The sequence below is a fragment of the Eufriesea mexicana genome, unplaced genomic scaffold (assembly GCF_001483705.2).
Source record: "Eufriesea mexicana isolate 0111107269 unplaced genomic scaffold, ASM148370v2 scaffold4304, whole genome shotgun sequence".
Classification (NCBI taxonomy): Eukaryota; Metazoa; Arthropoda; class Insecta; order Hymenoptera; family Apidae; genus Eufriesea; species Eufriesea mexicana.
This window is the reverse complement of record NW_016912293.1, coordinates 679031-695172: the sequence shown is the minus strand read 5'-3', so window position 1 is coordinate 695172 and position 16142 is coordinate 679031. Positions and strand designations below refer to the sequence as shown.

General features: G+C 36.3%; 1 protein-coding gene across 1 annotated transcript in view; it reads right to left on the bottom strand.

The window, feature by feature from the left end:
* The window catches only part of Fas1 (fasciclin 1 Fas1 domain-containing), a 588690-nt gene that overhangs the window by 53182 nt on the left and 519366 nt on the right, over positions 1-16142 (bottom strand). The window contains exon 8 of the mRNA XM_017905693.1: positions 378-386. Coding sequence (XP_017761182.1) covers positions 378-386 — 9 coding nt within the window. The remainder of the gene's footprint in view (positions 1-377; positions 387-16142) is intronic.

Sequence of the window (16142 nt, the reverse complement as noted above, 5' to 3'; positions counted from 1 at the left end):
ATGTGTGCAAGCGGATGCACTAAATGGAATAGATCGAGGGTGAGCGAGAAAATGTTGCGACTCGCGAGAAGGAAGCGCATGAAAGAGTAGAAGAGGGTATGAAGAGAGGCAGACAGTATGAAAGATAGAGCAGTGAAATGAAAGAAGAGAGTAAAAAGATAGGCGGACAGAGGGTTGCTTGATCATGTCTGCGAATATGACACATGTACAGCGAAATATATACTCTGTAGTGTAATGAATGAAATATATAAAGATATGTACATGTATATGTATATATCGAGAGAATGAAAGAGAGTGATAGAGAAAGAGCGTAGAGATAGAGAAGAAGAAGAAGAAATGGAAGAAGAAAACTAGAGAAAAAGCTGGCGGCGAATTACCTTGAAGGACTGCACAGAGAAACCAGAAACCAGGGTTGGTCCGTAACATAAGAAGCGAACAGAAAACAGAAAAAAGGTAAACTTGTAATTAGGTTGTTCGCTGTAAGAGACACTGCTGTGATATGAGAAAAGATCGGTTCGTTCATCGTGGCTGACAGGGAGAACTGGACTGCTTCGATAGTTTTAACCCCTCCGAGTCACGTTTTCCTCGCGTTCGCGTCTTCCTTCTACCCTTATTCGTTCGTTCCGCCCTCTTTACCCTGCTCGCAAGTTTTTCCTCCCTCTCTCTCTCTCCCTCTTTTCTTATTTTTTTCGCTTCTCTCCTCACTGAGAGAAAAAAGAGGCACGAGAAACGAGCACGAGGAACGCGCGAACGCCAGTAAAACGTTGTCTGCATAGATTCAAGCGCTTGCAAGAGTAAGTTGGTTCTGCGTGGTGCAAAGAGGGGCGGGGGTGGAGAGTCTCTTCGTGTATTTTTCTGTCGAACGATGGGTCCAGTGTGTGCTACGGGGTGCTGTAAAAATTCTTGCCATATCAAAAGGTCGTGACGCTTGGTCCATATGCCGTGAGATCGAGAGAAATTATTCTTTCGTACCTCGGTCGACTAAACGCGACCATGACTCTTCGAGATTAGGTAGGTCCACCTAATCGTATATAAAATCATAAATCGATCATCGTAAAAGCGAAGAAAAATCGGAATCTTGAAAAAGATTTCTTGAAAATAAAATAATTGCTCTCGATGCTGTAACATTCTCATCGGTGAAAATTCACAGGGAAATGGAAAAACAAAAGTGGCACCTCGAGGCTGGGAAATGGTACCGATGAGAATGAATAATTTCGCTCACAAATATCATCGTATTTAAAATCCATTACATTAAAATAAATTGTTTCGAAATGATATTTATGAGCTGGAAAATTCGTGGGTTCGAGAATAAGGTAGAGCACGGGTGTTATAAGAATTATTGTGAGCTAGAAGAGGCGGAAGTCGAGTACGAATCGCAATTAGCATCGCACTGTCTACGCGAAATATAAAATTAATCGTATCTCGTTTCGTCCGTGGCCAAAGCGAAACGCTGACAGTTTCAAATGTTTTGACTTCTTTACGATCGTTGTTCACCACCCTGACGACTCGCGACGCGCGTCCTGTCGGCTTGACAAACATAAAATTCTCTCGAACGAGTCCGCTCCACCGAAACGATCCGCTCGCGCGTTTTCGTTTCGCCTGACGGACTGACAATTAATTATCGCCTATGATTTTGCAAATGTCAACGTGTCGGTCATATCTGGCGACGGTTCCACCTACTGAACACGACGTACGGATGCGTTTGATGTGTCAATTGCACGGCCGTACACGCCATAAACAAATACCAGCGCACCTGTGTGCAAGCGTAAGTGAATAAACTGCGCGCGATAATCGAGTCCGCTTGATTACCAGGGGGGATTTGCTGAAAACGGCAAACACTTTAATCCCCCGCGTCGAAAATAACGATCGACCACCCTTCAAGGAGTTGGACATTTTTTTACCGAAACATTTAACCCTTTCAATAATCGCTGATACTTTCTCTTTCGTTCTTTTGATTTAGAGAAATAGGCTTGTAATTCGAAGAATATTTATTAGATGGACAGTAGAGATTTTTGGACTTGATATAATGGGAAAATATTTTATTTTAATATAGTTTATATTAATTTTAATGTAAATTAATGTAATTTTGGGTATAAAGGGTTAATTTTATTCTGGAAACTTTAATTTCTTATGTTTTTGTAAGAGCAGGGTTTGGATTGTTAAATTACTGCCTTTGGTGATTAATATGGTCACAAGTTGTCAAATTTTAAGTACTATTATATTATCATTGCGATGCCTACATATGTGAAGCTATATGTGAAACTACCCCTTCTAAAGGAAGAATTTAGTATTCACAATTTAGGGTGTAGGTTGTACAAATTTGCATTACTTTTGATAAAGAAGGAATAAAAATGTAGCAAATAAAAATCGTAGATTTAATTTGGAATTAAAATTGTGTTAATATTATTTTGGGATTATTCAGAGATAAATCGATAGTTCATTGAGATAAAATTTCAAATGACCAAAGAAGAAAGAGAAAGATAGAATAAATTGGAGCAATTTGCAGAAACTCCACGTAGCTATAAATTAAATGGTTATAATTCGTGGATAATTTTCATAATTATAATTTCGAAGTCACGATGATAATTACTAAGAATTTACGTTAATTACCTCTGTGAAAAATATCAAACTGTTCGCGAAAAAACTGTATTATCGATGAATATATATTAGGATGTATGTCACCAGTGGGATTATGCTCATTATGCGTCCGAAAGAAATGTGGAAGTGAGAGAATGCAAAATCGAACGACCATCGCAATTTCCAGATAACGATCCATCGTCAACAAATTTTTCGATCCCGTAGAAATGTATTCCCGTATTTTCATTCATCGAAATATGCAATATCCCACGTAAATATTTCTCGTACAATTTGTTTTGTTGCGATTTAATGAGATTATCGGATATATCGGGATGTAACGCGAGATAATGGCGGCCAATGGGGAGAACAGTTTTGTGTCATCGTCAAATAATTCGACGTTTTTAAATCTTCCATAGAAAACCGTGGAACACGTTTTCATAAAAAAAGTGAAAACAGAAACAAACAAAAAAAATCGTTTAATATTTGTTCTGACAATAAACTAAATATTCAGGCAAAACCAAAGTGTTCGAAATAATACGATGTATATTCATGTGTCCAATAAGAGAGAAATTCTGAGATTATATCAGAAAAACTAGAAAATAATTCAACGATATTTACAATAGTTATAGCATATTTGTTACAGACGTGTAATATAGATGGATCGCAAAAATTATACAAAAATTCAAATGCAATAGATTATTTTAATCAAATGCAATATTAATTGAGAAATAAAAGAATTCAATATGACACTGAAATGAATCCATCCTTTGTTGCTACGATAAAGCGTTAAGGCGATTCTCCACTAAGTACACTAGCGCCACCATGGCTCGTAACTACAATAGACGTATTGTAAATATCGCAAATATCGTTGAATTATTTTCTAATTTTCCTGACATAATCCCAAATCATTCTTCTTACTGTATACATCATCTCGTTTTAAAGAATTCATTTTGATATGTATATTTCACTTAAACGTAGGAAACATAAGCGTTGGAACATATTCGCGCGTGTGCGTCTATCGTAAAAATTTATCGAGCGCTTCAAAATACTCCGGTGTCTCTAAAATTCGCGTGATTCCTATTCAAAGTATACTGCATGGGATTGTGATGCTGCGTATAAATGCAAAATTCGTTAATATTCCAACGAGGTAATAAAAATGCGATACGGAATTTCAGAGCTCGGTTTGTAATGTTTTTTCCACGCTCTCGCGTCTCACGTATCGCGTCCAATGTTTGAAATACGAATGTCCTGCAGTCGACGATGTGAATCACGAAACGTCGATCTTCTTCGCTTGCATCAGCCATCTGTTTGGTAATGCAATTCAGACGTTGCCGCGGAAAATGAAGGAGACGCGAGAATGCAGAGTTGCAGGCAAGATACACGGTTTCATTGTGCGTCGATGTAATTCGATTTCGTACGTGATTTCATCGGATAAAACTTTCCTGGCTACGAGAGCAAATCCCTCTTCCACATTTTCCCGGCAAAACACCAACACCTTGTTTCCATGGAAAATATAAACGTACCTTGCATAGTACGATATACCGCAGGCTATCTAAAAGTGTCGTCACCTAGCAATATGTAATACACAAATGCATAGATCCACGAAATAAACGTGAAATTTGGTAACGCGATTATCAAAAATTAAAACGAGGGAAAAGAAATTTTCTTATCGATATTCCATATTCGTTGTGAGAATAATAAACTCGTTTTTGGGTCTATGTGAAATTTGATGGTTGTTATTAGTAAGTAACTTCTTGGCCTGAAATTTCACTAGGCATAAACGTCGATATTTATACATATCTGCTTTTAAAATAAAAAGAACGTACTCTTTCTGCTAATAATGGAAAATTGGGCCTATAAAAGTGACCAATCAGAGTTGCATTTTACCAAAAAGATTTCCAAATTTAGCATAGTACATAGAATGTTCACTGGTTTCATTTAAATATTTCGATTAGATATTACCTTTCATTTTATATTCATTTATTAGAAAAATACGTCTGTCATCGAGTTTGGTCGTATTTTTGGTCGTTAGTGATTGCCAATTAGAAGGAAATTCGATGTGTGTGAAATATGAAATTTCAGCTTCGACGATTCGTGGATTTAGAATTTGTAAGACCTGATAATATAACAACATTTTCGACAAATTGGACGCTGTATTTGGCTGGTAGTGAATGAAATGTTGCTTACAAATTAGCTGCTTATAGTTAGAGCTTGGATTGGGCACAGTGTCAGAGAACTGTGTATAAATATAATCTAAAGAGATATGTGCGCGAGGATTACGTTGAGTCAGCTTAGGCAGGCTCAGGTTAAGTACTGCATGGTTAGGTTATGTTTGGGTCCAGTCCGATTGCCGATCGCAGCGCCAAATGGCGTCCAAAATGTTATATATACGTATATCGGAATCTATATCTTTCAATCCCTCTGCCCGAATGACAATTATATATATAATCGATTATTTAAACCATAAACTGAATCTATCGAAAGGTTATGTGTACCAACGTGAAATATAAATTGTGCGAATTGAAATCCAGATTAATACTATATCAAATTAAATATTGAAATTATCGAACCAATTAAAATGATTGCTTTCAGATTTCCTATTTTTGAATTATCGAAAACGTGCATCTGCTTTTGACAAAGTTAATATGAATTTTTATTCGGATAAAAATTATATGCAGATATTTCTTGTTATAAATTAATAGTTATACGTAATAGGTTATATAGCATTATTTTCATTCTACCACTTTAATCACGATTATCTATATTTACTACAAATATAAAAATTATACAGTGCATTTAGAATAAGATTTAAAATTATTAATAAAGAATTTTAATATACTAATACGGTTATATAACTTATTATACTTATATAATCAAAATGGCTGATTCCAGATATTTTATTTCTACATTTACCGAAGACGAACCTCAAATAAAATTAATTTTTCATTCCAGATATAAAAATTTTTTTCCAATATAAGGAGTTGAGTACCAGCCAAGTACTTTGATATCAAAATTTAAAAAATGCAAAAATTAATATAAATTTTCTTTCTAAAAAGATCATATATATACACTATATTTAGCTACAGTAGAGGTCGACAATTCTGATATTAAACACGTGACAAATAATCTCAGATAATAGCTTACATCGAACCTATACCCTAATCTATTTAATCATCAACTAGTCATCAATTGTCAATCAACTTACACCAGTAAAAGATCAACCTTCGAAGACGAACAAAAACAAGTGATCCATCGGTTATATCTTCACCCTAAATTTTTCGCCTGATTTGTCTCCGAAGGCAAGGACGACTGTTATCCGACTGACGCGAATCGCGAAGTCAGACTCTCCGAGGTCGAGGGAGAGATTACATTTCGAGCACGTTCGCGGTCTCGAGTCGAATCGTTATTATTCACAGGGTAAAAGTCGTTCGTCGAGTAATCGGGGAACAGCGTCAGGTGCGCGTTCCAGTTTCTTCGGTAATCACGGACGATTCAGTGAATCGCACGTTATCAGTGCACGCGCGATTGCAAATTCATGCACGCGAGGTGTCGAAGGCAGCGGCACCCGGGGCTCGTTCGCACCAAGAAAATCTCCTTTCGCGCCATTAAAGAATATCTGGAAGTTTGCGAACCGATCGAGCGAGTTCCCTTTCGATCGGGAACTTCCGGATGGTTGTCGATAACTCGGAATTATTCTCCTCGCATGAGAAAATATATTCATTGGATCCTTGCGTACCTACGTCTTCACGCCTGATTTAATTCTCTTTCGGACCGAATGTATTTTCTTTTTTTAAGAAATCCTTCTTTTATTATGGAGCGTATCAAGTAAATAATTAGTAAAAATTTTGTGGTAGATCAAAAAGTACGATTTCTAACACGATGTCACTGTTAGTTTACAATTATTTCTGAAGACTGAATGTATTTTCTTTTTTAAGAAATCTTTCATTTATTATGGAGTATACAAAGCAATTAGTACAAATTTCATGGTGGATCAAAAAGTATTATTTATAGGTTGAAAAATATTATTACAATTAGTTCTGAAGACTAAATGTATTTTCGTTTTTAAGAAATCTTTCATTTATTATGGAGTATACAAAGTAATTAGTACAAATCTCATGGTGGATTAAAAAGTATTATTTCTAACACGATGTCACTGTGCTTACAATTAATTCTGAGGACTGAATGTGTTTGTTTTCCATGTGCAACACATTTCTTTTTATAATCGAGTAAATATATGTACATATTCCTGCATCGGGATAAATAAAATGGTTCCTTTAACTCCCTTCATCCAAGAAAATACACAAACTAAGTAAAAAGCCTGCAAGTCTCCAAAAGATATTACTTGAAACTACTGAAAAACTTGCCAATCATTGTTGTTCAGCCTCGAAGACAGAAGGCACTTCCAAATCCGTTTTTGATAAAAAGATTTAAATTTATACTTCGCTCAAAAGTTTTGGGACCCAATATCATACCAGTGAAAGTACAAGCAATTAAATTTCATGAGATCTGTCAATATTTTCAATGATATTCACCACCCTTAATCGCAAATTTTCCTAAACATCTCAACCCATGAAGGAGAAAAAGGAGAAGAAACGGAATATTTTCTAAAAGCACCTAGAGCTTATTCTCAATTCTAACCCCTATGAAGTGACATTACGGAGGACGGGAGGCCTCGGTGAAAGCACGAAAGAGGGAAGAACGTTTGAAAAATTACAAGCCGTAATAAAGGAATCGCATCGTTCCGTGAAATTGTTTTTATTAGATGGCCGAATGCACGCGTTGCAACCGACAGAAACGAATGAACGAGCAAGAAACCGAAGCGCGAGCGGGCGGGGTGTGCAACGAAGTCGCGGCATAATGCGCGGTTTATGCGATCCTCCTTTAATTATTTCGCCAGATGGTTCCACGGGGATAAGGTAACGGTTTAAGCAAGGGTTTTAAATGGCAGCGGGGAAATTTAAAAGGCCGTCGGACCGCAAGGTCGGCAATTTGCGTTGGCGCACTACCCCCGTCCTCGTCTTTTAATTGAAAGGTCGAAACGCGTTATTGCTTTTTCCACCGACGCCATTTATATCGGTTCATCTCTCTTTCTGACAGAAACACGCCGACGCCTGGACTCGACGCTCCTAACCCCGGCTAAGAATCCATCTATCCGAATAAATTAATCCATTAATGCGGGAATAGTTGGACGCGGACGGAAGTCCACGAGGGGTTGAAGCAGTGGTGATATTTTGCCTGTAATTCTCCCGATCTTTCCAGATATTCTTTTTTGCTTTTCATCTCGACTTTTGATTTAGGTCTTAGAGTCTCCGACCTTGTACCAATAATTCATCTGTTTGAATAAATTAATTCATTAATACGGGAATAGTTGGCCGCGAATGAAAGTCTACGAGGGGTTGAAGCAGTATAGATACTTCGTCTAGGTTTAGGACGCTATCTGTATACCTATTTCTACATATTTGACACCTGTCAAATTGACAGGTAAAGGAAACCACGTGTCTTTTTTAACGATTAGTTTAATTTAAAAATAATTGCAATATTAACAGTCTTAATACGAGTTAATAAAATCCGTTACGGTTCCGTAAATCTAGTGTTAATTCTCTCGATGTTTACAGACTTTCTTTATTGATCTTGATTACAACTTCGTTCTTGTACGAGTTAATCGTCATTTGAAAGATCGATTAATTCCACGGAATGAAAAATACAAATTTACTTATCGTAATTACGAAGCGTTAAAAGATCAATCAAATGCTTCGATAGTAAAATTTAAAGAAAATTTTAGAATCGAGTTAATCACTTTGGTCGGTGCATGTTGTTTCAATATATTTATTCCACTTCTTTTTCTTCTTTGAAATATGTAAGGTAGTAAGAAAAATGAGGAAGGAGGTGCAAGCTGTATTATGAAAGAGAGGTGTATTATATTATTGGATTTATTCACTGTGGAGTTCCTGTTTAGGTAGATAAAATTGTAGGAGAATGAGAGAAAGAAGGTGCAAATGCAGAAAATGTGAATAAAGATATTAAAAAATTGCAATACAAGTTGATTAATCTTTTAATGCGGGAATAATGGAACGGAGATGAAAGTTTACGAGATGGACGAACAAAGAGAGATATTTTTCCCATTAATTATGATCATGGTATCGAGAATTTCTCTTATGATCGCAATTAGGGTATCAGATTCACGTGTTCCATCTTATATATCGTCTTTTCTTGATTTTTCTATTTTTTCTTTTAAAAATATAAGATACTAAGAAAAATGAACGAATGGGGGTGCAAATACAAGAAGTATAAATGATAGCTATGAAACGTTGAGAAATTTTATACTTTGGAAAATAGATAAATCTTCTTATCATATTTATAACTCATATTATTGTTATTATCTTAAATTTATCAAAAATAATCTTTCTAATATATAAAAAAAGAGAAATAACAATTTTACTTCTCCTTCTTAAGAAAAGAAATTTGGAAAAGGAAAATGAGAGAAAGGGGGTGCAAATGCAAGAAGTATAAACAACTCTGAAACGTTGAGAAATTTTATACTTTGAAAAATAGATATATACCTTCTTATAATTCATATTATTATTATTGTTTTAAATTTATCAAAAATAATCTTTGCAATATATGATAAAAAGGACAATTCTTTTTCTTCTCCTTCTCCTTAAAAAGAGGAAATTGAACCAAGTCATTTAATTAAATAAAAATCCCAAACCTCATAAACTACCTAAATTTATCCTACTCCAATATCACAATGATCTTCCTTCATTCATCGACTCATACACTCCGAAGAACAAATTCGAGTAATAAATATTCAGATATAAAATCAACTGCCATCTAAAATTCGCAGATTTTAGAACTCGTTTCCTTTCGCCATTAATATCCAGCACAGGAAACCCGTAACTCCTCGTTTCATGAAAAAACCAGCTGGCCAAAGGAAGAGGCAGATCGCGAGTACTGCTGGAGCCGGTCCCAATTCCTCTGCATAATTTTCGATTAGCGTCTCGTCCCGTGGAAACTAGAAACATTAAACTTTTCCTCTTACGAGAACCTGTCGATCGCCTCGCGGCCAGGAAGCCTCGAAGTCATGCAAGAAAAATTGTCTTTCTCCGTCGGAAATTCACGTGGGAAGGCTCGGGGGTGCAGCACGTAGGCCAGCAGTCTTTGCACGTCCAGGAATAAGAAACTTTTCATGACCTCGTGAAACTTCGCTCATCCTGGCAAGCCACGTTTTGTTTTTCCACCTTGCTCATCTTTACGTAAGAGAGAAAGGGTTTGAAGATTTTATTTCGTCGAACGTCTGTCACCGACTGTGGCAAAGCTATCGGGGCTTGGTCAACGAGGGAACAACGAACACTCGAAATTCCTCACAGAGGGTGGAACAGGTTCGCGTAGACGCCGTGCAGACGTGTTCCAAATAAAAGAGACCATTCACATCTCGAGAAACCCTACGTTTCCGTTCTCCATATCGATTTCGATCAAATATGGAGCGACTATTGAGGTATTGATGGAACAATGTCACGAAGTTGAAACGGTTTTAGGGTAAAATGTGTCTTTGGTCAGAGAAATATCTAGCCTCTTCAGTGAAACGAAGTGTACAAAATAAATTAAAATTCCTTTTCCCTCTCTATTTAATTCTAGAAGAATAATTTTAGAAGAATAATTCTCGAAGAATTATTTTTGAACTGTTCTAGTTGCTCAAAATATTAAATACCTGGATTCTTAGTCTATCGAACTTAAGATTATTTATTTATTTATTTACTGAAACTTATGGGCAAAGGCCCTTTTTAATAAAGTGATACAAAATATGCACACACAAAATAGGAAAAGCTATACAGCAGACAATGAAAGGTACAGTATTATACACCAAGTTACGTAGGAAAAATAAAATTAAGTGGAACAGGATTACATAATAATAAATAAAAATAAATCATCAATTTTAATTAGTAATCAGTATTCGTTGTAATATACGTATGATATGAAATAAGTGTATAAGTATATATATAATTCAAAATATAATTTAATACTAAAATTGTCGACCCCTAACGAGTATCTAAATATACAGTACATAAGTATCAATAATTACAGTCTTAGATGAAACTAATTAATCTGTTTAAATAAAAATCAACGAATTTTATTAAAATGAATTTTGTTGACTGCACAATTTCGTTACTTGTAAAAGCAAAAGATACGAAACGAGTTATTTTAACTCGTTTATTAGTCTTGGTGAAAAAGAAAAATTTTAATTAAAACTCATTTGCATCAAAGATTGTACAGTTTAGTGCTTTACTTATATTTCTTTTTTCTTTTTTATGTTTTAAAGTTTTACCTACGTTACTCCACGACTGCAACACGAAAATTTTTAATTAATTTTACCTTGCAGAATTTTATTAGGATTTCCGTAGCTATTTTTATATAAAACTAATTTTATTAGAATTTCTTTAGCTACCATTATGGATAGATGAAATATTTCCGTACAATTTGCAGTATATTCACGTATAATTATATCTTGTATTTTCGATTGGGAAATTTATATTGAAACAGAATTAGAATTTTTCCGGCGATTTATTTTCCCAAGGAAATATATGAATCACAAGCTCTTCGAGTTCAGCGGGAAGTTTACCGATTCCCTTTCACGCGGAAAATCCTATTTCTCTAAAGCTAATTTATGCAGTCCCAATCTTGATAAAGGTGTTCCCAGCTCGGCTCATCGGTCGTTTATTCCCAGTTTCGAGAGGAATTCCGTCGCGAGGCTTTATTTTTACACTTGACAGGATTGTTTGTATAAGACACAGAGACGAGAACGATCGTCGTGGTCGACTGGATTTTTCGAATCTCCGAATTTTGCATAAAAATGGCTTGAATATCGTATGAAAAGAAAATAAACGCGAAATCTCCTGGTTTCGCTTCCGATCGCTAAAAATCGAAATGAAACCATTGCTTTTCCCTGATTACGTTTGTATTATTCAAAACTCTCGACAGAATTCTAAACCAAACATCAGAGAAATGACAAATATCCTTTAGAATTTTAAAAGTAAGGCTACGATTAATAATCAAATCATTTTCGTCTAAACTGAACTAAAACATAACCACCGAACCATAATCCACTGTAAAAACAGTAAATTTTCCTCATAGTCTTCAAAATTTGTCCAACTCCTATAAATTCCTAATTACAAATCCCAAGTATTGCTCAAATGATTATTTTCCATCCCAAATCCAAAATTTTCGCTGTTAAAATTCGCGCCAAGCTCTGCCTAATTAGAATTCGATACAGCAGCGCCGCGAGAAATAAAACAATCTTCGATGAAAAGGTGGAGAAGAACGAGGATATAACGAATCACTCGCAGATCTATCTGGTTTTTTTATCGACTCAGAGGACTTGGACCCGTAGTCGCGAACTTTTCCGCGATAAATCAGTCGAAATTCCGCGGCGGCTTTGTGTGAATCACAATGTGCGAGGGCCGTGCTCGCCACTCCTCTTCCAGGTCGATTAATAATTTATCGTCGACTGTAAATTTTGGCCAGCGTGAAATTAATAATGCAGCATTTTATACGTGGCCACGGACGAAATCATATTTCTTGCAAACGCTTCTGCAGTCATTTACCTTGCCGTAGAGGTTAGGTCGCCATATTGGATTGACGTTCTGGCACATTCCACTGGACGTTGATCCACGTGCACGTGGGCACGCGATCGACCACGTTCGACTTCCGCCCTCGTTAATTAAAAAATAGATCCGTATTCATATATACAAATACATACGACCGAGGGGGGCACACAATCTCAACAGCCTCGTGGCAAATGCATGTAAAAAGAAATTGAATAAAAAAATCGTATAGGTTAGCCTTGGAACTCGAGAAAGTGTACACAGGCGTAAACGATTTCGAAAGTTCTAAAAGCTGCTCAGATGGGATGCTCGCTAAGATACAAGTGAACAACTCTTTAAAAGTAGATAAAAAGCAAATTCGGGGAAAAACAGTTTTTATTTTTTTATATTTTTATTTTTTTTTTGCTTTTCTTTTCGTTCTATCTCGTTGCTTCCTTTACTGACCGTGGGAGATGGACTCGAGTCGGTGAGCATGTGTACGGGGAATTCGTATGTATCTATATACAAGTGTACTGTAATCGTGTTAATACTTAAGGTAAAGTTATCGTCGTCGTGCGCACGGACCAACGGAAGGATGTCGTTGATAATCGAATTTATCGAATTAAATTAAGTCATAAAAATAATTTAAATACTTTAATCGTGCTTTGCGTGAAACCAAAGGTATCGTAGATATCGAAAATATTTTTACAAATATTTATTTATTTATGAATTAAATATTATACCGACTCTAATCCTTTGACAGCAATTTTGGCCTTTTTTAAAAGAAGAAATTTTTTCGAAATGGACCCCTTTTCGATTATCGTATTTTTACAATCATTTATTCTATATTAAAAACAAAATTTCATGGTTTTATAAATAAAAAAGAGTTTTAATTTGGAATATTGTGAAACGCAATTTTACCAGATAGGCCCTGCTTCCAAATAACAGGTTAATTTTTTCTAATCAAATTACAGTATTATTAAATAACAGAAAATTAAATTTATTTTAGTTATTTATTCATTTCGCCTGACTAAAGATTATAAATACAATATAATAAATAGAGAAAGTCAAACAATATATTGAATTATTCCACGAATTGTAGGAAATGAAATTTCTCGATACACGAGGAATTTAATTTATCAGATATTAATAAAGAAATATCATTGAATAAAAAAAAAAAAAAAAAAAAAAAGGTAAAGGATGAACCTGTACACAGTGGAAAAGGTTTCGAAACGTGGAAATTGTATTAATTTCGTCACGAATAATACAGTCTATCTGAATCATTACAATTTTTTTCATCGATAGCAAAATTCATCGTGACAGACTAGTGCGCGATGTTAATCCAATAGAATCGCGCTGGCAGTCGATTTTCCAACATTGTTACATATTTCTATTGAATTTATTTATCGAAGCCCAATAAAAAAAAAAAAAAGAAAAAAAGGAACCGGGATAAAAAATTTTGCTGTCCGTAAATTTCTGCTGTTGTTAAATGAGATAATATTTCGCGCGCAGTGATTCGTGAAAATTAAAACCGATTATACCTTTTGTTCGCGCGCAAGAATACGAGAAATTGATAAACGAGAATATCGAGTGACTTGATAACAAGTTTCTCTCGAATCGTTTTGAAATACATGCTGAATGACTTCTTTTTGTTACGAAATCTGTTATGGAAACCGAGGCACAATTGGAAATGCACCGTATAAGGTGATCCATCGTGCGAGAGTGAAAAATATAGAAAAGTATTATCTTAAAAGTGCGGCAGGATTTTTCAAACCGGCATCAAAGGTAACAAGAATATTTGAAAAATATTTGAAAAATATTGGCAAAATATTCGTAGTCTCTGATTAATTTATTCGTTCATTTGCAAAACACTATTTGTTACCAGAATTTTATACTGTATAAAATAAATAAAATTTGTCTCTTGAATATACTTTATATATATATTTCATATATTACTATTAACTCTTTGGGGCACGCTGGGATTAAAAGTGTTCCACCTTTTCTGATGCACCGTAATGCATGATGGGAAATTTTTAATCCTACCTGGAAATATTGCAATAGCTGCACGAGCATAGGTTCATATTTCGTCTTATTTACGTAAAGGAGTTGGTGATACCTTCAACAAATGTTATAAATGGTAGTACAGGTTTATCAATTGTTGCAAGCGGAAGGTTTATCACGACCATTTTTTCTTCCTGGTTTTATGCTTTTATATTATGTAATTCCTTTATCAGTAAAAATATACCAATTTTTATTTCATTTAAAATACAATAAAATTTCTATGCAACATGGGCCTATTTTATTATCTGAAATCTCGTGCCACAAAGAGTTAAAATGTGATATTCAAATTCCCAAATTAAAATAATAAGTTAAAAAGAAGAAATCCGAAAATCAATTCGTAGATATTTTCAGAGACACTTTTGGACTTTATTATCTGAAATCCTGTGCCACAAAGAGTTAAAATGTGATATTCAAATTTCGAAATTAAAATAATAAGTTAAAAAGAAGAAATCCGAAAATCAATTCGCAGATAATTTCAGAATCACTTTTGGATTTTAGCGACCACCCTCAAACCTCGAACGAAAGCATAAAAATGTCCAAATTGCGTTTCACAAAATTCCAGATTCCGCGGATTCGCAATTCCCCTGTCTCCAGTGGCGAAATACCAGTCGCTTCGAAAAACTCGAACAATCCCGTGATTCGTCGGGATTCTAGCCCGGAAGTGCGTGGTCGAAAACGAAGTCTCGACGCCGGGAACCCAGACATCCTCTCCGTGTGCCCGTGCGCACGGCTGCAATCACCCTGTACAAGTAAATGTATAATTGTGTCGGCGCGCATACACATGTCGGAATATGTCCCTCGTTCAAAGATGCGTGAACGAAAGGCGAGAGAGCACAGTCTGTAGGTCTGCAGAGAAGTTGGGGGCATAGGGTGGGGCATAGTGAAAAATCTAACAGAAACAGGGTGAATATTGCGAGCAGAGGCGAGAGATCTGCAGTGAAACACACGAGGCAGGGTGCAGTGACGGCAGAACACGGGGTTTTCTGTGCTCCCCTACACACCAAATCGTTACTGTGTGTTTTGGCTGTTCTTTCATATTTCAACATTCTTTCTCATTCGAGTCTTTCTGCTTGTCTCAATGCCGATTTCGAGTGAACCTGAAAGTAAGTGATTAGTACGTCGTCCCTTCTGAAGCGACGCGACTCCGATACCTCGCGAAAGACCAAGGTCCTCCGCATCTCGTCCCTTGGCCTCCGCCGCGTCTCTTTGACAGCGGATACAGAGAGGGGTCCGCGGAATCGCGGCGTCGCGTCGCTGCGGGGCAGGGGGCTTCGGGGCACAAATACACAACACAGATAGTGGGCCGTGATTGGATCAAAGAACGAGTCGCGAAATATCGCGCGAGTCAGAGGTGAGCTCGGCGAGAATTCCTTTGATCCAATGTCCGGTCCGGGAGGATCTGGTGCAGACAGTAGGCGAGACGTGCCGAGGATCATTGCTGAAGAACAATCGATATATCGCATGTGATGACAGCTGTCTCGTGAACATTCCATTCGCTGTCCTGTGTAAAACGTTTGTGTATATAGATATATATGATACGTATATATTATATACACACGGTTATATAAACACATATATGTATACACATGATATCGTACATGACGTGCGTTACGATCACGCGTGATAGTTTTTGTGGCCGATGACGATCATTGTGGCCACGGGTCGATTTCTGTCGATGGTACACGATGAGTATGAACGATCGCGACGAGAGTGTGTCGAGGATGAGTATGAGATTGGAAATGGACCGGCGATTTTCCTCCCGATTTTTATTTCGATCTCTACGCGAAAAGAGGGGGAGAAAGAAATAAAACTTTCCCATTTCGCGCTCGTCGATGATAATTTGTCCCGTCGTCAGTCTGCATTTAATCGATCGCGAATCGGTATCGAGACGATCGTTAGCGCACGCCAGCGGAATTTCACGCTTCT